We start from the raw sequence: 21,672 nt of genomic DNA, 5'->3' as shown, positions 1-21,672 counted from the left end.
TGTCCAGGCCCGTCTAAAGTTTGCCAGTGACCATCTGGATGATCCAGAGGAGGATTGGCAGAATGTAATGTGGTCAGATGAGAGCAAAATTTAACTTTTTGGTATAAACTCCACTCACCGTGTTTGGAGGGAGAAGAATGATGAATGGCATCCCAAGAACACCATACCCACTGTGAAGCATGGTGAAAACATCATGCTTTGGGGCTGCTTTTCTGCAAAGGGGACAGGACGATCCGTATTAAGGAGAGGATGAATGGGACCATGTATCGTGAGATTTTCGGCAAAAACCTCCTTCCTTCAGTAAGAGCATTGAAGATGGAATGTGGCTGGGTCTTCCAGCATGACAATGACCCCAAACACACCATCCACGCATCTAAGGAGTGGCTCCGTAAGAAGCTTTTCAAGGTCCTAGAGTGGCTTAGCCAATCTCCAGACCTCAACCCAATAGAAAATCTGTGGATGAAGTTGAAAGTCCGTGTTGCCCGGCGACAGCCCCAAAACATGACAGATCTAGAGAAGATCTGCATGGAAGAGTGGGACAAAATACTGTACCTGCTACAGTGTGTGCAAACCTGGTCAAGAACTACAGGAAACGTTTGACCTCTGTAATTGCCAACCGAGGTTATATTATTGAGTTAAACTTTTTGATTGTCCAAATATTTATTTTCCGCAAGAATATACTAATAAATTGTTTAAAAATCATACAATGTGATTTCTTGTTTTTTTTGTTTTTTTCAGATTCTGTCTCTCACAGTTGAAGTGTATCTATGATGGAAATAACATCACATGGGTGCTGTCCAAATACGTTTTTGCCCCACTGTATATTTATCTATTACACTGAGTAAAAATGTTGTCTGTTTTTGTCTATTACATTAGCATGCAGCCGATTGTCAAGTTTATGTGCTATCCTCAGGTCTACCACTCTGCCCACAAATTGGTAATAATTTTGGTCTCATGTCATGACAGTGAAGACCAGCTTGAGGCATTTGGACCTTACTGTTCCCATGGTGTGGAAGCTCATACTGCTTGGTCCTGATCTCATATCTCAGGTCATGTTCACTACACATGACAAATTTGCCCCATTGAACAGACCAATGTGGCCTAGTAAATGGATCATGTTTGCTGTTAGCTTTAGGTACTAACTGGGATATGTATCAAACCTTCAAAAAGTGGGCAAGTAGAGATGTTGCCCATATCATCCAATCTCATTCTAGCTATAATTTCATAGAATGCACTACGTAATGATAACTAGAATCTGATTGGTCCCTATATACAACTTTATGTTTGGGGTGCTCTGATCTTTCAAAAATGACTAAATTGTGGAACAGCCAGTTCTGTGGTCAGTTGTGTTAGTAACAGATTAGCAATGAAGACGCAGCTACACAACTGTGCTTGTTTGATGTGCAATTCTTTTTATTTTACTGCAATTGCATCTCAGATTTTCAATGCATCTTTACAACTCAGCCCATTTGGATTATATGCCACAGATCCTATTAAATAATGCATCGCAACTTCACATGATTCCGGCGTGGCACAGCCAGAGAAAGCATAATCCCTTATTGCTTTTCCTGCAAAAAAGATCAAGATGAAAAAACAAAAACAATTATTATCAATATGTATCAAATACCTAGTAAAAGCCACTTTAAAATATATCTCACTTGTCATAAAGGAAAATACTATTTTCAAGTTACTGTATATGTGTTCCATTAACTGACCTCTTAGCACAACATAGTGAGTGTCATAGTGTGACTTAAATTATAGCCACAGTGGCGATTTTTACCTGTGGGCTGCAGGACTGTAGCCCCCCAGGTAAAATCCGGCACCCAGCTTACTGTCAGTGAAGCCAAATGCAGCCCGTGAGACTGCACTGGCTTCACTGTGACTGGTAGTGACTTCCTCTTGGAAGTCCTAACTGCAAGTCACAGATACTACAGGCAGTCCCATTGGGAGGTGTTTCCTCCCTCCGGGACTGCCAGACCGGGTTGTGATAGGCAGAGAGCTGGCTTCCTGTAGGAAGCCAGCTCCCTGCCTCATCAGCCCTAGCCAGCTTCTATGAACTGCAGCCGATGCAGGTCATAGAAGCCATGGTTTTGCGCAAGCGCAGCCAAGCGGTCGGTTGTGTGCATGCGCCGGTACTGACTCCTATCAGGTTCATTCTGAAGGTGCCGGGATCCGGTCAGTGGAGGCTGCAGCAGGGGCTCTCCGCCTCCACCAGCGGACCCGGCAGCGGCAGCCCCCCTCTTGTTAATTTACCCAACCCCACAAGCCATCTTTTAGATGTACTGTAAAGACACAGTATTTAGATGTCAGGTGTTACAGTAAAATGGTAGCTACAATAGAGTAATAAAACATCACAGTAACAACAACTAAAGTATAATAACACACTAACAAAATGAAATAAAATAATTACAAAGGACTGCAACAAGGCATTTGTAGGATTATCACATCAGGCATCTGCAAATTCCTGATTTATATCCAGCCATAAGCAAAGTGAGGGGAAGGACCCAGATCCAGACATCCTTGTGTCACTGAGGACACTGTGACTCTACATCTAACTTAGGTCCTGATTCAGCATGAGTTGTAGTTGTGCGAAAAATTGACAACTACAACTCTTTACACTAAAATGTGAGTGTTTCGCTATACAACGAAGCGCTTGCATGATAAGGGTATCCCTCTGCCTTTGCAGTCTAGCTGTGAAGGAAGATGCCCGACCGCCATGTTTTGGGGTGCAGTGGATGCATGTGACATCACACAGCCACCGTGGCCCACCCCGCCAATGTTCCGGACATGCCTGCGTCAAAGTCACTGTCATCCCCCATCTATGGACCACACATAATTATATGTGTTTACAGATAGTCCAGCTGTCTCTTTTGGGTATGTAACAGTCTTCATAATTTCATCCCAAAGCCCAAAGTGTAGCACCCATGGGAGCTGAGGTGGTGGAGACAGTCTAGTCCTTAAAGACAGGGGTGATGACAGCCATGCCAGGCCCCGGTAATGAATGGGGGCATGACCCCCTAAAAAGTAAGAAAATGGTGCGCTCCACAGGAGGCACCATTCTAATCAGGGGAGGGGGGCACCCACTTCCTACCTTACTTGTTAGATGCGGGTCCCTCCTCTTCAGCCAGTGCCATCTTCCAGTGATATTTGGGAAGCTGGTGCATGTGCACTAGAGAGCACAGTGCCAGAGTCTTCTCTTTCGATGTGTGGGCGCCATATTTCTGAATATATTACTGGTAAGATGGTGCCAGCTATTTATCTGAAAGGAAATGTCACTAAAGACGGCCCTCTGATGAAGTTAAGTTAGGGTAAGGCTTGGTGACTCTGCTATATCATACCTGTAGAATACAGTACTTACTTTGGTCTCCTAGTTGGGTACATTGATACAGTCTACTAGTTGCCCTTGCATTGAGTTCATAAACAGGTTTCGCAACCTAATACACCGGGACACAGAAAATCCATATGTGGCGCCGGATGTAATGGCTTGCGAACCGGTTTTGCCTTGTAAACATTTGCTGCTTTGAAAAAAGTGTGAATTTGGCCTTCGGCTTGGAGCTCCGGCCGCAGACGCAAATTTACTGCTAGGCTACCTAGGCAGGTGCCTAGGACCCGGTGGGTCCCAGGGGCCCGCAGACAGGATGTATATTTTTTTCAACTGGCAGTGGCCCTGCCGGGTTTGTGTGGCTGAGGAGAAACTGGAAGAAGCGGGTTGTGGTCACACGGACCAATAGAAATGCACCAGAGTGGGAGGGGGAGCTGGCATTTCAGGATCGCACACCCTCCTTATGGTTACCCGCAGTATCCTGTCGCTGATGGAACAAGCTCAAGGTAATGCAGTGGCAGGCACAGCTGGAGAGCAGGGTGTTCTGATGGAACCTGCTGATGGCTCCTCATAACTGAGAGAGGAGCTTAGGGCCATTGATCAGCTTTCTCTGAGGAGCTGACAGTCAAAGGGCGGGCAGTTGATATTGGCGGCGGGGGAGAGGCTATTGTACCAGAGCATGGTACTGGCCAGTGTAACACACTGTATGGAGTGAGTTAGGGGAAGCTGTAAATAGGAATGAGACGGAGGAGTGTGTGCTGCTACCTGACTATTATGTGAGAACAGGCCTGACGCTACCCGCTCAGCGAAGGGATGCAAAGCAGGTAGGTGCCAGGCTAGAGAGAGGCGCTCTCCCTGCTTTGCTTCCCCTCTACTGCGCCACCCTCTCCCCCCTGCTGCTGCTGCCGGCTGCTGTGCCTGTGACTGTATGACAGGCAGAAGCGCCGGCAGCACGAAAAGCCTTCTCTCCCCCCCCATCACCTATGACAGCGGCTATGTGTGTTCAGTGTGGGTCCTGAAGAAGGGGAGGAGCTATGACAGCATGAGGGTGGAGCTACACAGGAAAGAGGGGTGGAGCTACACGGAACCAGGCAGCTAAACAGTGGGAGCGTAAGCATTGCAGTGATGGCCAGCCAGACTAGGTAAGTGTCGGATGAGAAATGTGTTGTGTGTGTGTGTGCACTAGAGATGAGCGGGTTCGGTTCCTCGGAATCCGAACCCGCCCGAACTTCAGCTTTTTTTACACGGATCCGAGCGACTCGGATCTTCCCGCCTTGCTCGGTTAACCCGAGCGCGCCCGAACGTCATCATGACGCTGTCGGATTCTCGCGAGGCTCGGATTCTATCGCGAGACTCGGATTCTATATAAGGAGCCGCGCGTCGCCGCCATTTTCACACGTGCATTGAGATTGATAGGGAGAGGACGTGGCTGGCGTCCTCTCCATTTAGATTAGAAGAGAGAGAGTGAGATTGAGACAGAGACACTTGATTTACTGGAGCTTAGGAGTACTAGAGAGTGCAGAGTTTACTAGTGACTGACCACTGACCAGTGACCACCAGTGCAGTTTTATTTAATATAATCCGTTCTCTGCCTGAAAAAAACGATACACAGTGACTCAGTCACATACCATATCTGTGCTCAGCCCAGTGTGCTGCATCATCTATGTATAATATCTGACTGTGCTCACACAGTTTAATTGTGGGGGAGACTGGGGAGCAGTTATAGGTTATAGCAGGAGCCAGGAGTACATATTATTAAAATTAAACAGTGCACACTTTTGCTGCAGGAGTGCCACTGCCAGTGTGACTGACCAGTGACCTGACCACACTGACCACCAGTATAGTATACTATATTGTGATTGCCTGAAAAAGTTAAACACTCGTCGTGTGACTTGTGTGGTGTTTTTTTATTCTATAAAAAACTCATTCTGCTGACAGACAGTGTCCAGCAGGTCCGTCATTATATAATATATACCTGTCCGGCTGCAGTAGTGATATATATATATTTTTTATATCATTATTTATCATCCAGTCGCAGCAGACACAGTACGGTAGTTCACGGCTGTAGCTACCTCTGTGTCGGCACTCGGCAGTCCATCCATAATTGTATACCACCTACCCGTGGTTTTTTTTTTCTTTCTTCTTTATACATACTACATCTCATTATCATCCAGTCTATATTAGCAGCAGACACAGTACAGTACGGTAGTCCACGGCTGTAGCTACCTCTGTGTCGGCACTCGGCAGTCCATCCATAATTGTATACCACCTACCCGTGGTTTTTTTTCCCTTCTTTATACATACTACATCTCATTATCATCCAGTCTATATTAGCAGCAGACACAGTACAGTACGGTAGTCCACGGCTGTAGCTACCTCTGTGTCGGCACTCGGCAGTCCATCCATAATTGTATACCACCTACCCGTGGTTTTTTTTTCTTTCTTCTTTATACATACTACATCTCATTATCAACCAGTCTATATTAGCAGCAGACACAGTACAGTACGGTAGTCCACGGCTGTAGCTACCTCTGTGTCGGCACTCGGCAGTCCGTCCATAATTGTATACCACCTACCCGTGGTTTTTTTTTCTTCTTTATACATACTACATCTCATTATCATCCAGTCTATATTAGCAGCAGACACAGTACAGTACGGTAGTCCACGGCTGTAGCTACCTCTGTGTCGGCACTCGGCAGTCCATCCATAATTGTATACCACCTACCCGTGTTTTTTTTTTCTTCTTTATACATACTACATCTCATTATCATCCAGTCTATATTAGCAGCAGACACAGTACAGTACGGTAGTCCACGGCTGTAGCTACCTCTGTGTCGGCACTCGGCAGTCCATCCATAATTGTATACCACCTACCCGTGGTTTTTTTTTCTTTCTTCTTTATACATACTACATCTCATTATCATCCAGTCTATATTAGCAGCAGACAGTACAGTACGGTAGTCCACGGCTGTAGCTACCTCTGTGTCGGCACTCGGCAGTCCGTCCATAATTGTATACCACCTACCCGTGGTTTTTTTTTCTTTCTTCTTTATACATACTACATCTCATTATCATCCAGTCTATATTAGCAGCAGACACAGTACAGTACGGTAGTCCACGGCTGTAGCTACCTCTGTGTCGGCACTCGGCAGTCCATCCATAATTGTATACCACCTACCCGTGTTTTTTTTTCTTCTTTATACATACTACATCTCATTATCATCCAGTCTATATAAGCAGCAGACACAGTACAGTACGGTAGTCCACGGCTGTAGCTACCTTTGTGTCGGCACTCGGCAGTCCATCCATAATTGTATACCACCTACCCGTGGTTTTTTTTTCTTTCTTCTTTATACATACTACATCTCATTATCATCCAGTCTATATTAGCAGCAGACACAGTACAGTACGGTAGTCCACGGCTGTAGCTACCTCTGTGTCGGCAATCGGCAGTCCGTCCATAATTGTATACCACCTACCCGTGGTTTTTTTTTCTTTCTTCTTTATACATACATACTACATCTAATTATCAACCAGTCTATATTAGCAGCAGACACAGTACAGTACGGTAGTCCACGGCTGTAGCTACCTCTGTGTCGGCACTCGGCAGTCCATCAATAATTGTATACCACCTACCCGTGGTTTTTTTTTTCTTCTTTATACATACTACATCTCATTATCATCCAGTCTATATTAGCAGCAGACACAGTACAGTACGGTAGTCCACGGCTGTAGCTACCTCTGTGTCGGCACTCGGCAATCCGTCCATAATTGTATACCACCTACCCGTGGTTTTTTTTTCTTTCTTCTTTATACATACATACTACATCTCTTTATCAACCAGTCTATATTAGCAGCAGACACAGTACGGTAGTCCACAGCTGTAGCTACCTCTGTGTCGGCACTCGGCAGTCCGTCCATAATTGTATACCACCTACCCGTGGTTTTTTTTTCTTCTTTATACATACTACATCTCATTATCATCCAGTCTATATTAGCAGCAGACACAGTACAGTACGGTAGTCCACGGCTGTAGCTACCTCTGTGTCGGCACTCGGCAGTCCATCCATAATTGTATACCACCTACCCGTGTTTTTTTTTTCTTCTTTATACATACTACATCTCATTATCATCCAGTCTATATTAGCAGCAGACACAGTACAGTACGGTAGTCCACGGCTGTAGCTACCTCTGTGTCGGCACTCGGCAGTCCATCCATAATTGTATACCACCTACCCGTGGTTTTTTTTTCTTTCTTCTTTATACATACTACATCTCATTATCATCCAGTCTATATTAGCAGCAGACAGTACAGTACGGTAGTCCACGGCTGTAGCTACCTCTGTGTCGGCACTCGGCAGTCCGTCCATAATTGTATACCACCTACCCGTGGTTTTTTTTTCTTTCTTCTTTATACATACTACATCTCATTATCATCCAGTCTATATTAGCAGCAGACACAGTACAGTACGGTAGTCCACGGCTGTAGCTACCTCTGTGTCGGCACTCGGCAGTCCATCCATAATTGTATACCACCTACCCGTGTTTTTTTTTCTTCTTTATACATACTACATCTCATTATCATCCAGTCTATATAAGCAGCAGACACAGTACAGTACGGTAGTCCACGGCTGTAGCTACCTCTGTGTCGGCACTCGGCAGTCCATCCATAATTGTATACCACCTACCCGTGGTTTTTTTTTCTTTCTTCTTTATACATACTACATCTCATTATCATCCAGTCTATATTAGCAGCAGACACAGTACAGTACGGTAGTCCACGGCTGTAGCTACCTCTGTGTCGGCAATCGGCAGTCCATCCATAATTGTATACCACCTACCCGTGGTTTTTTTTTCTTTCTTCTTTATACATACATACTACATCTCATTATCAACCAGTCTATATTAGCAGCAGACACAGTACGGTAGTCCACGGCTGTAGCTACCTCTGTGTCGGCACTCGGCAGTCCGTCCATAATTGTATACCACCTACCCGTGGTTTTTTTTTCTTCTTTATACATACTACATCTCATTATCATCCAGTCTATATTAGCAGCAGACACAGTACAGTACGGTAGTCCACGGCTGTAGCTACCTCTGTGTCGGCACTCGGCAGTCCATCCATAATTGTATACCACCTACCCGTGGTTTTTTTTTCTTTCTTCTTTATACATACTACATCTCATTATCAACCAGTCTATATTAGCAGCAGACACAGTACAGTACGGTAGTCCACGGCTGTAGCTACCTCTGTGTCGGCACTCGGCAGTCCATCCATAATTGTATACTAGTATCCATCCATCTCCATTGTTTACCTGAGGTGCCTTTTAGTTGTGCCTATTAAAATATGGAGAACAAAAATGTTGAGGTTCCAAAATTAGGGAAAGATCAAGATCCACTTCCACCTCGTGCTGAAGCTGCTGCCACTAGTCATGGCCGAGACGATGAAATGCCAGCAACGTCGTCTGCCAAGGCCGATGCCCAATGTCATAGTACAGAGCATGTCAAATCCAAAACACCAAATATCAGTAAAAAAAGGACTAAAAAACCTAAAATAAAATTGTCGGAGGAGAAGCGTAAACTTGCCAATATGCCATTTACCACACGGAGTGGCAAGGAACGGCTGAGGCCCTGGCCTATGTTCATGGCTAGTGGTTCAGCTTCACATGAGGATGGAAGCACTCAGCCTCTCGCTAGAAAAATGAAAAGACTCAAGCTGGAAAAAGCACAGCAAAGAACTGTGCGTTCTTCGAAATCCCAAATCCACAAGGAGAGTCCAATTGTGTCGGTTGCGATGCCTGACCTTCCCAACACTGGACGTGAAGAGCATGCGCCTTCCACCATTTGCACGCCCCCTGCAAGTGCTGGAAGGAGCACCCGCAGTCCAGTTCCTGATAGTCAGATTGAAGATGTCAGTGTTGAAGTACACCAGGATGAGGAGGATATGGGTGTTGCTGGCGCTGGGGAGGAAATTGACCAGGAGGATTCTGATGGTGAGGTGGTTTGTTTAAGTCAGGCACCCGGGGAGACACCTGTTGTCCGTGGGAGGAATATGGCCGTTGACATGCCTGGTGAAAATACCAAAAAAATCAGCTCTTCGGTGTGGAAGTATTTCACCAGAAATGCGGACAACATTTGTCAAGCCGTGTGTTCCCTTTGTCAAGCTGTAATAAGTAGGGGTAAGGACGTTAACCACCTCGGAACATCCTCCCTTATACGTCACCTGCAGCGCATTCATAATAAGTCAGTGACAAGTTCAAAAACTTTGGCCGACAGCGGAAGCAGTCCACTGACCAGTAAATCCCTTCCTCTTGTAACCAAGCTCACGCAAACCACCCCACCAACTCCCTCAGTGTCAATTTCCTCCTTCCCCAGGAATGCCAATAGTCCTGCAGGCCATGTCACTGGCAATTCTGATGATTCCTCTCCTGCCTGGGATTCCTCCGATGCATCCTTGCGTGTAACGCCTACTGCTGCTGGCGCTGCTGTTGTTGCTGCTGGGAGTCGATGGTCATCCCAGAGGGGAAGTCGTAAGCCCACTTGTACTACTTCCAGTAAGCAATTGACTGTTCAACAGTCCTTTGCGAGGAAGATGAAATATCACAGCAGTCATCCTGCTGCAAAGCGGATAACTGAGGCCTTGACAACTATGTTGGTGTTAGACGTGCGTCCGGTATCCGCCGTTAGTTCACAGGGAACTAGACAATTTATTGAGGCAGTGTGCCCCCGTTACCAAATACCATCTAGGTTCCACTTCTCTAGGCAGGCGATACCGAGAATGTACACGGACGTCAGAAAAAGACTCACCAGTGTCCTAAAAAATGCAGTTGTACCCAATGTCCACTTAACCACGGACATGTGGACAAGTGGAGCAGGGCAGGGTCAGGACTATATGACTGTGACAGCCCACTGGGTAGATGTATGGACTCCCGCCGCAAGAACAGCAGCGGCGGCACCAGTAGCAGCATCTCGCAAACGCCAACTCTTTCCTAGGCAGGCTACGCTTTGTATCACCGGTTTCCAGAATACGCACACAGCTGAAAACCTCTTACGGCAACTGAGGAAGATCATCGCGGAATGGCTTACCCCAATTGGACTCTCCTGTGGATTTGTGGCATCGGACAACGCCAGCAATATTGTGTGTGCATTAAATATGGGCAAATTCCAGCACGTCCCATGTTTTGCACATACCTTGAATTTGGTGGTGCAGAATTTTTTAAAAAACGACAGGGGCGTGCAAGAGATGCTGTCGGTGGCCAGAAGAATTGCGGGACACTTTCGGCGTACAGGCACCACGTACAGAAGACTGGAGCACCACCAAAAACTACTGAACCTGCCCTGCCATCATCTGAAGCAAGAAGTGGTAACGAGGTGGAATTCAACCCTCTATATGCTTCAGAGGTTGGAGGAGCAGCAAAAGGCCATTCAAGCCTATACAATTGAGCACGATATAGGAGGTGGAATGCACCTGTCTCAAGCGCAGTGGAGAATGATTTCAACGTTGTGCAAGGTTCTGATGCCCTTTGAACTTGCCACACGTGAAGTCAGTTCAGACACTGCCAGCCTGAGTCAGGTCATTCCCCTCATCAGGCTTTTGCAGAAGAAGCTGGAGACATTGAAGGAGGAGCTAACACGGAGCGATTCCGCTAGGCATGTGGGACTTGTGGATGGAGCCCTTAATTCGCTTAACAAGGATTCACGGGTGGTCAATCTGTTGAAATCAGAGCACTACATTTTGGCCACCATGCTCGATCCTAGATTTAAAGCCTACCTTGGATCTCTCTTTCCGGCAGACACAAGTCTGCTGGGGTTGAAAGACCTGCTGGTGAGAAAATTGTCAAGTCAAGCGGAACGCGACCTGTCAACATCTCCTCCTTCACATTCTCCCGCAACTGGGGGTGCGAGGAAAAGGCTCAGAATTCCGAGCCCACCCGCTGGCGGTGATGCAGGGCAGTCTGGAGCGACTGCTGATGCTGACATCTGGTCCGGACTGAAGGACCTGACAACGATTACGGACATGTCGTCTACTGTCACTGCATATGATTCTCTCAACATTGAAAGAATGGTGGAGGATTATATGAGTGACCGCATCCAAGTAGGCACGTCACACAGACCGTACTTATACTGGCAGGAAAAAGAGGCAATTTGGAGGCCCTTGCACAAACTGGCTTTATTCTACCTAAGTTGCCCTTCCACAAGTGTGTACTCCGAAAGAGCGTTTAGTGCCGCCGCTCACCTTGTCAGCAATCGGCGTACGATGTTACATCCAGAAAATGTGGAGAAGATGATGTTCATTAAAATGAATTATAATCAATTCCTCCGTGGAGACATTGACCAGCAGCAATTGCCTCCACAAAGTACACAGGGAGCTGAGATGGTGGATTCCAGTGGGGACGAATTGATAATCTGTGAGGAGGGGGATGTACACGGTGATATATCGGAGGATGATGATGAGGTGGACATCTTGCCTCTGTAGAGCCAGTTTGTGCAAGGAGAGATTAATTGCTTCTTTTTTGGGGGGGGGTCCAAACCAACCCGTCATATCAGTCACAGTCGTGTGGCAGACCCTGTCACTGAAATGATGGGTTGGTTAAAGTGTGCATGTCCTGTTTTGTTTATACAACATAAGGGTGGGTGGGAGGGCCCAAGGACAATTCCATCTTGCACCTCTTTTTTCTTTTATTTTTCTTTGCGTCATGTGCTGTTTGGGGAGGGTTTTTGGAAGGGCCATCCTGCGTGACACTGCAGTGCCACTCCTAGATGGGCCCGGTGTTTGTGTCGGCCACTAGGGTCGCTTATCTTACTCACACAGTCAGCTACCTCATTGCACCTCTTTTTTTCTTTGCGTCATGTGCTGTTTGGGGAGGGTTTTTTGGAAGGGACATCCTGCGTGACACTGCAGTGCCACTCCTAGATGGGCCCGGTGTTTGTGTCGGCCACTAGGGTCGCTTATCTTACTCACACAGTCAGCTACCTCATTGCGCCTCTTTTTTTCTTTGCGTCATGTGCTGTTTGGGGAGGGTTTTTTGGAAGGGACATCCTGCGTGACACTGCAGTGCCACTCCTAGATGGGCCCGGTGTTTGTGTCGGCCACTAGGGTCGCTTATCTTACTCACACAGCTACCTCATTGCGCCTCTTTTTTTCTTTGCGTCATGTGCTGTTTGGGGAGGGTTTTTTGGAAGGGACATCCTGCGTGACACTGCAGTGCCACTCCTAGATGGGCCCGGTGTTTGTGTCGGCCACTAGGGTCGCTTATCTTACTCACACAGCGACCTCGGTGCAAATTTTAGGACTAAAAATAATATTGTGAGGTGTGAGGTATTCAGAATAGACTGAAAATGAGTGGAAATTATGGTTTTTGAGGTTAATAATACTTTGGGATCAAAATGACCCCCAAATTCTATGATTTAAGCTGTTTTTTAGGGTTTTTTGAAAAAAACACCCGAATCCAAAACACACCCGAATCCGACAAAAAAAATTCGGTGAGGTTTTGCCAAAACGCGGTCGAACCCAAAACACGGCCGCGGAACCGAACCCAAAACCAAAACACAAAACCCGAAAAATTTCCGGCGCTCATCTCTAGTGTGCACTCGTATTCCTATCCTTATGGGGACACAGACCGGACAGCACACCAACACTGGTGGGACTTTCAACATGGTGGGGACTTGAAATGAGGTCCCCACAAGTCAGACCCAGGAGGTGATAGTAAGGGCATGTCCCAACTACCCAGCATCAAAATCGGGCATGTCCTCGAGAATCACATTTGCCAGACCATACTGTGTGTATGTGTGTGCAATGCAGATTATGTGTTAAAACAACTGATTGGTTCTCTAAAAAAATATAGATTTATATATTTTAGGGGCCCACTGCAGTTCCACCAGGCAGCCACCGGGGGTGCCGCACATTCCCCCTTTCCCTTAAGGAGCAGCATACAGGGTGCCTCCCTGTAATTTTGGGGACCCGGGAGGCCTTCTAATAATTTTGGGGCCCCACTGTAGTTCCACCCGGTGGCCACCAGGGGGCGCCATGTGTGCCCCTGCAGGAGCAGCAGACAGTGCGCCTCCCTGTAATTTTGGGGACCCGGGGCGCCATCCAATAATTCTGGGGCTCTGCTGCAGTTCTGCCCGGCGGCCACCGGGGGGCACCGCACGTGCTCCCTCCATCTCCCCCCTGCAGGAGCAGCAGCCAGGACGCCTCTCCGGAATTTTGGGGACCCGGGGTGCATTCCCATAATTTTTGGGGCCCCGTTGCAGTTCTGCCCAGCGGCCACCGGGGGGTGCCGCTCGTGCCCCCTCCATCTGCCCCCCTGCAGGAGCAGCAGACAGGGCGCCTCCACATAATTTTGGGGACCCGAGGCGCCTTCCAATAATTTTCGGGCGCCACTGCAGTTCCACCCGGCGGCCACCGGGGGGCGCCGCGCGTGCCCCCTCCCTCTGCCCCCTGCAGGAGCAGCAGTCAGGGCGCCTCCCCGTAATTTTGGGGACCCGGGGTGCCTTCCCATAATTTTTAGGGCCCCGCTGCAGTTCCGCCCGGCGGCCAACAGGGGGCGCCGCACGTGCTCCCTCCCACTTTCCCCAGTACGGGCTCTAGCCGGGGCCCTTCTTATAATTTTCACGGGCGCTGGAGAGGAGCTATTCGACTTATCTCGATAAAAAGTGTTGAATTTCCCATTCTGGAACTCCCTCAAATGAGTTTGTATCGCTCGTACCTGGACACGTTTCCAGGAGCTAGGGTAAAATCTGAGCATGGCCCACAAGAATGACGCGCGCTCCACCCGATCTGCTACCCTGAAAAGAACCCCTCGGGCATATTGATATGGCCAGATCCTCAGGGAATGGTGATGTGGCTGAGAGGCTGGAACTGCAGATAAGGATCTGTGACAAAAATGCCTTGGAGCTCAGAGACTGGATACAGGCTGAACAAAAGAGAGAGGTCTTCCCTTTCAGATGCAACCCAGCCAGGGCTCCGATGCCGAAATGGGGCTCCTCTGGGCATCGGTTGGAGCCCGCGGACCAGGCTTGGACCGGCTCCCTCTCCCCTGGCGCAGCGCCCCCTGTGGCAGACGGGGGAAGCGCAGTCCCACCGGGACTTCCACAGTCTTTCGTTCCTCCGATCTCCCTTCCGAGGCTGAAAAAGGGCTCCTCAGGGCATCGGTTGGAGCCTGCGGACTGGGCTTGGGTCGGCTCCCTCTCCCCTGGCGCAGCGCCCCCCTGTGGCAGACGGGGGAAGCTCAGTCTCACCGAGACTTCCAGTCTCCCGTTCCTCCGATCTCCCCTCCGAGGCTGAAATGGGGCTCCTCCGTGCATCGGTTGGAGCCTGCGGACTGGGCTTGGCCCAGCTCCTTCTCGCATGGTGCAGCGCCCCCTGTGGCAGACAGGGGAAGCGCAGTCCCACCGGGACTTCCAGTCTCCCGTTCCTCCGACCTCCCCTCCGAGGCCAAAATGGGGCTCCTCCGGGCATCGGTTGGAGCCTGGGGACCAGGCTTGGCCCGGCTCCCTCTCACCTGGTGCAGCGCCCCCCTGTGGCAGATGGGGGAAGTGCAGTCCAACCGGGACATCCAGTCTTTCGTTCCTCCGATCTCCCCTCCGAGGCTAAAATGGGGCTCCTCCGGGCATCGGTTAGAGCCTGCGGACCGGGCTTGGCCTGGCTCCCTATGCCTGGGAGCAGCGCCCCCAGTGTGCTGAACTGGGCACTGCAATTCGTGGAAGTAATGCTGATGAGTGTGTATGGCTGAACCCTCAGGCTGGGAGTGGTTCCAAGAGCCTGGGGAAAATAGGAGAGTGTACTGCAAAAGTGTCGTACGCATCACCTGTCCTGCTACGTGCAAGAGAACCCAGCTGAGAGATTCACAGGATGAGAACAGAGTCCAGCCGGGAAAAGATGGGTACTCAATAGAAGATCCTCTTTTCTTTGTCCTGCAAACCCGATCGATGTGGCTCCCGGTGCCCCGGCGGGGAGGGCCATTCATTTGGCCGGAACCCAGGGGTCCCGGCCAGCTCCAGGCGAACAAGGCCCTCCTTCTGCCTACAGCGTGCCTGGAAACCATCCACTGTAAGGGTTTACTAGTCCCCAAATGTCCGCCCAGTGCTCTTGGCAAGAGCTGGGTGGGCTTTGTTTCTGACTCCAGTCAGTATGGTCTGCTCTGTCTATCAGCTCAGCAGGTGCCTGACAACACCAGGTGTCCCCATCACCTAGCAAAGCTCACCATTGGACCCTGGTGAAGCACATGATTTCCTGGGAACTGCACAAGTGCCACCATGAACCAATGATGTGGTCTGTCAATGGCCGCAGGTGGCTGCACGGAAGGGTTCAGCTGTGGGGCCCTGCGGAGAGAAGAGCCAGACAGGATGGAGGTAGAGTGAGATAGAAAGTGTGCGAGAAAGGGGAGTCTCGTATGGCGTGAGAGAGAAGCACAGGCTCTGAGCAAAGCTGGCTAGAATCCGTCAGTAGAAAAAGGGAGAGTGGGAGGCCCCTTTGGAGGGATACAGTGGAAGCTGCGCACTGAGTGGGCCTGGGACTACCCATGTATCATTGACGGTATCCCAGAGAGTGGCACAGCCCTTTACGATATGAACCTTTTACACCCTTTCACCCCCCCGGGACAAGATGAAACCAGTCAGGTGTAGAACGGGATGTGGTGGGTTGGGGGCAGCGGGGTTCCCTGGGGGCGTACGGCTCACCCCCGCCTCGACCGGTGGGGATCTTGGTCGGGAGGCCTGAGGTGACCTTTTTAAATCGCTGCTTACCCAAACTGTCCCCCAGGGCGGCTTGCACTGGTTTCCTAGTGAACGGGTTGTCGGGTGAGGAGAAAAATGTGAGATCGATTGGGTGCTGTCGCCCTTTATCTGGGGGCTGTTCAATGTGCACTGGTGCCTGGGCACCACACAGAGTGGGCCCCACTGTCCATCTGACTCTGAACTTCTCACTTGGCCCGCACTGATTGCCATCCACCGGGCCTACTCCTCTTGCTGGTGCCTGCTTGGTGTGTGGCTCCTTCTTCTCTGTGGGGTTTCCTGCTGCTTTCGAGATGGCGGCTGGCTCACCCCCTGTCACCGCTGGCTACCGAGAGCTACCTTGTTGATCCTGCCAGTAGCCTTCCGCATCAACGCAGAATCTGGAGGGCTGCTGTAACCCAAAATGCTTGCCCTTAGCTGAGTGGCACAGCTGGGGGCAGTCGCGGGAGGTTTTCAGGTCCCCCTCCATTGTGGAGGGGGGGTGATAACCACCCTCGTCCCCCCTTAGGCGGTGGGGGTGCGGGACAGGCTTTGCAGGGTGGTGATGTTGGCCGGAGGCGTCACCTCCACCGGCTGCTCCTATGCCCTGTCTGTAGCCTTCCCCCGAATCACCGCAGGATCCGGAGGGCTGCTGGATTCCACAATGCTTGCTGGCGGCGGAGCGGCACGGGTTGGGCATGGATTGAGGATGTCTGCCCCCCCTCCATCCTGGAGGGGGGGGGAGGTGACAGCCACCCTCGTCCACCTTAGGTGCCGGGGTGCGGGACAGGCTCCGCAGGGCGGTGATGTCGGCTGGAGGGGTATCCTCCACTGGCCGTTGCACCGCCTACAGTTTCCCCCCGCATCACTGCAGGATCCGGAGGGCTGCCGGATTCCCCGACGCTTGCTCGAGGCTGAGTGAGCGGTATGGATGGGGTCTGTTGCGGGAGGTTGTCAGTTCCTATTCCATCTCAGAGGTGGGGTGATAACCACCCTCGTCCCCCCTTAGGTGGCGGGGGAGCGGGACAGGCTCTGCAGGGCGGTGACGTCGGCCGGAGGGGTCAACTCCACTGGTCGCTGCTCCGCCCTGTCTGCAGCCTCCCCCCACATCACCGCAGGATCCTGAGGGCTGCCGGAATCCCCAATGCTTGCTGGTCGCCGAGCGGCATGGGTCGGGGATGGATTGAGGATGTCTGCCCCCCCCCTGCATCCCGGAGGGGGGGAGGTTACAGCCACCCTCGTCCTCCTTAGGTGGCGGGGTGCGGGACAGGCTCCGCAGGGCGGTGATGTCGGCCGGAGGGGTATCCTCCACTGGCCATTGCACCGCCTGCAGTCTCCCCCCGCATCACTGCAGGATCCGGAGGGCTGCCGGATTGCCCGATGCTTGCTCGAGGCTGAGTGAGCGGTATGGCTGGGGGCTGTCGCGGGAGTTTGTCAGTTCCTATTCCATCTCGGAGGTGGGGTGATAAACACCTTCGTCCCCCTTAGGCGGCAGGGGTGCTGGACAGGCTCTGCAGGGCGGTGATGTCGGCCGGAGGGGTCAACTCCACTGGTCGCTGCTCCGCCCTGTCTGCAACCTCCCCCCGCATCACCGCAGGATCCGGAGGGCTGCCGGATTCCCCAATGTTTGCTGGTGGCTGAGTGGCACGGGTTGGGTATGGATTGAGGATGTCTGCCCCCCCTCCATCCCGGAGGGGGGGAGGTGACAGCCAACCTCATCCACCTTAGGCGGCGGGGTGCGGGACAGGCTCTGCAGGGTGGTGATGTCGGCCGGAGGGGTATCCTCCACTGGCCATTGCACCGCCTGCAGTCTCCCCCCGCATCACTGCAGGATCCGGAGGGCTGCCGGATTGCCCGATGCTTGCTCGAGGCTGAGTGAGCGGTATTGCTGGGGGTTGTCGCGGGAGGTTGTCAGTTCCTATTCCATCTCGGAGGTGGGGTGATAACCACCCTCGTCCCCCCTTAGGCGGCGGGGGTGCGGGACAAGCTCTGCAGGGTGGTGATGTTGGCCGGAGGGGTCAACTCCACCGTTCGCTGCTCCGCCCTGTCTGCAGCCTCCCCCTGCATCACCGCAGGATCCGGAGGGCTACCAGATTCCCCAATGCTTGCTGGCGGCCGAGCGGCACGGGCCGTGGATGGATTGAGGATGTCGGCCACCCCCTCCATCCCGGAGGGGGGGAGGTGACAGCCACCCTCATCCACCTTAGGCGGCGGGGTGCGGGACAGGCTCCGCAGGGTGCTGATGTCGGCCGGAGGGGTCAACTTCACCGGTCGCTGCTCCGCCCTGTCTGCAGCCTCCCCTCACATCACCGCAGGATCCGGAGGGCTGCCGGATTCCCCAATGCTTGCTGGTGGCCGAGCGGCTCGGGTCGGGGATGGATTGAGGATGTCTGCCCCCCCCTGCATCCCAGAGGGGGGGAGGTGACAGCCACCCTCGTCCACCTTAGGTGGCGGGGTACTGGACAGGCTCCGCAGTGCAGTGATGTCGGCCGGAGGGGTATCCTCCACTGGCCGTTGCACCGCCTGCAGTCTCCCCCCGCATGACTGTAGGATCCGGAGGGCTGCCGGATTCCCTGATGCTTGCTCAAGGCTGAGTGAGCGGTATGGCTGGGGGCTGTCGCGGGAGTTTGTCAGTTCCTATTCCATCTCGGAGGTGGGGTGATAACCACCCTCGTCCCCCTTAGGGGGCAGGGGTGCTGGACAGGCTCTGCACGGCGGTGATGTCGGCCGGAGGGGTCAACTCCACCGGTCGCTGCTCCGCCCTGTCTGCAGCCTCCCCCCGCATCACCGCAGGATCCGGAGGGCTGCCGGATTCCCCAATGTTTGCTGGTAGCTGAGTGGCACGGGTCGGGGATGGATTGAGGATGTCTGCCCCCCCTCCATTCCGGAGGGGGGGAGGTGACAGCCACCCTCGTCCACCTTAGGTGGCGGGGTGCGGGACAGGCTCTGCAGGGTGGTGATGTCGGCCGGAGGGGTCAACTCCACCGGTCGCTGCTCTACCCTGTCTGCAGCCTCCCCCCGCATCACCGCTGGATCTGGAGGGCTGCCGGATTCCCCAATGCTTGCTGGCGGCCGAGCGGCACGGGTTGGGGATGGATTGAGGATGTCTGCCCCCCCCTCCATCCCGGAAGGGGGGAGGTGACAGCCACCCTCGTCCACATTAGGCGGCGGGGTGCGGGACAGGCGCAGCAGGGCGGTGATGTTGGCCGGAGGGGTATCCTCCACTGGCTGTTGCACCGCCTGCAGTCTCCCCCCGCATCACTGCAGGATCCGGAGGGCTGCCGGATTCCCCGATGCTTGCTCGAGGCTGAGTGAGCGGTATGGCTGGGGGCTGTCGCGGGAGGTTGTCAGTTCCTATTCCATCTCGGAGGTGGGGTGATAACCACCCTCATCCCCCCCTTAGGCGGCGGGGTTGCGGGACAGGCTCTGCAGGGCGGTGATGTCGGCCGGAGGTGTCACCTCCACCGGCCGCTCCTCCGCCCTGTCTGCAGCCTCCCCCTGCATCCCTTCAGGATCCGGAGGGCTGCCGGATTCCCCAATGCTTGCTGGCGGCCTAGCGACACGGGTCGAGGATGGATTGAGGATGTCTGCCCCCCCTCCATCCCGGAGGGGGGGAGCTGACAGCCGCCCTCGTCCACCTTAGGCGGCGGGGTGCGGGACAGGCTCCGCAGGGCGGTGATGTTGGCCAGAGGTGTCACCTCCACTGGCCTCTCCTACGCCCCGTCTGAAGCTTCCTCCCGCATCACTGCAGGATCCAGAGGGCTGCTGCATTCCCCTATGCCTGCTTGTGGGTGAGTGGCATGGTAGGGGGCTCTCGATTGAGGTTGTCCGTACTCCTCTCTATTCTGGAGAGGAGTGATAGCTACTGCTTATCCCACTTAGGTGGTGAAGTGTGTAACAGGCCCTGCAAGTTGGTGATGGTGACTGCAGGGTTCTGAGGTATGCTGGTTCCTTTACTTATTGGCCATGGTTGAACGTCATCGCTGTGCGAGGTTTTCGTTACCCCTTCACCTTGGAGGTGGGGGGGTCCGCTGTCATCATTTCTCACTTTGGTGTCAGGTTGAGATATTGGGCGCTGGTGGTTAAGTTTGTGTCGGCCTACTGATGATGTGTTGTCACCATTGAAATTCTCTATAAGAGAGTAACTATAAGATCAGACATTTGCTGCACGTGTAAAACTAAGAAACTAGAGGAGCCTGAGCTACCATCTCTGATATTATAACCAAACACCACAAAATCAGTCAAAATTTGGCTGACTGCGGGGGTGGGCATATGGGGCATCCCGTGTCCTCGCACCCGAAGCTTCTTGCTCGCCTGCGGCGCGCAGTGTCCCGTCCCGGGGACTTGGCCGGGGACAATCCGTACGGCACGATGGTCAGCGCCTCTGCCGGCCGTGTGGGTCGGCGGAGGGGCCTCTCCCCTGGTCCTCCTATCCCCGGTGGCTTGTCCCTCCCTGGGCTTAATATTCGGCTGGAGCCCCCGCTCTCCGGGCTTAATAGTCGGGGGCCGGCGGCGTGCGCAGTGTCCCGTCCCGGGGACTTGGCCGGGGACAATCCGGTCGGCACGAGGGTCAGCGCCTCCGCCGGCCGGGTGGGTCGGCGGAGGGGCCTCTCCCCTGGTCCTCCCATGCCCGGTGGCTGGTCCCTCCCTGGGCTTAATATTCGGCCGGAGCCCCCGCTCTCCGGGCTTAATAGTCGGGGGCCGGCGGCGCGTGCAGTGTCCCGTCCCGGGGACTTGGCCGGGGACAATCCGTTCGGCACGAAGGTCAGCGCCTCTGCCGGCCGGGTGGGTCGGTGGAGGGGCCTCTCCCCTGGTCCTCCCATCCCCATTGGCTGGTCCCTCCCTGGGCTTAATATTCGGCCGTAGCCCCCGCTCTCCGGGCTTAATAGTCGGAGGCGGGCTGCCCCTTCCCCAGGGCAGACAGCCAGGGACCACCCGCCGGCCGGCGGGGCTGGCGACGCGCGCAGTGTCCCGTCCCGGGGACTTGGCCGGGGACAATCCGTTCGGCATGAGGGTCAGCGCCTCCGTCGGACGTGTGGGTCGGCGGAGGAGCCTCTCCCCTGGTCCTCCCATCCCCGGTGGCTTGTCCCTCCCTGGGCGTAATATTCGGCCGGAGCCCCCGCTCCCTGGGCTTAATAGTCGGGGGCCGGCGGCATGCGCAGTGTCCCGGTGACTTGGCCGGGGACAATCCGTTCGGCACAAGGGTCAGCGCCTCCGTCGGACGGGTGGGTCGGCGGAGGAGCCTCTCCCCTGGTCCTCCCATCCCCGGTGGCTTGTCCCTCCCTGGGCTTAATATTCGGCCGGAGCCCCCGCTCTCTGGGCTTAATAGTCGGGGGCCGGTGGCGCGCGCAGTGTCCCGTCCCGGGGACTTGGCCGGGGACAATCCGTTCGGCACAAGGGCCAGTGCCTCCGCCGGCCGGGTGGTTCGGCGGAGGGACCTCTCCCCTGGTCCTCCCGTCCCCGGTGGCTGGTCCCTCCCTGGGCTTAATATTCGTCCGGAGCCCCCGCTCTCTCCGGGCTTAATAGTCGGAGGTGGGCTGCCCCTTCCCCAGAGCTGAACAGCCGGGGACTTACCGCCGGCCAGCGGGGCTGGCGGCGCGTGCAGTGTCCCGTCCCGGGGACTTGGCCGGGGACAA

General features: G+C 53.3%; 1 protein-coding gene across 1 annotated transcript in view; it reads right to left on the bottom strand.

The window, feature by feature from the left end:
• Positions 1–1,434: 1,434 nt before the first annotated feature.
• Positions 1,435–21,672, bottom strand: part of LOC134965197 (phospholipase A2 inhibitor and Ly6/PLAUR domain-containing protein-like) — a 45,249-nt gene continuing 25,011 nt past the window's right edge. The window contains exon 4 of the mRNA XM_063941709.1: positions 1,435–1,568. Within this exon, the coding sequence (XP_063797779.1) occupies positions 1,435–1,568 (134 nt within the window). The remainder of the gene's footprint in view (positions 1,569–21,672) is intronic.

This window comes from Pseudophryne corroboree, chromosome 10 (assembly GCF_028390025.1).
Source record: "Pseudophryne corroboree isolate aPseCor3 chromosome 10, aPseCor3.hap2, whole genome shotgun sequence".
In the NCBI taxonomy this organism is placed as follows: Eukaryota; Metazoa; Chordata; class Amphibia; order Anura; family Myobatrachidae; genus Pseudophryne; species Pseudophryne corroboree.
The sequence above is the reverse complement of the archived record's forward strand: the minus strand, read 5'-3'. Positions and strand labels throughout refer to the sequence as shown.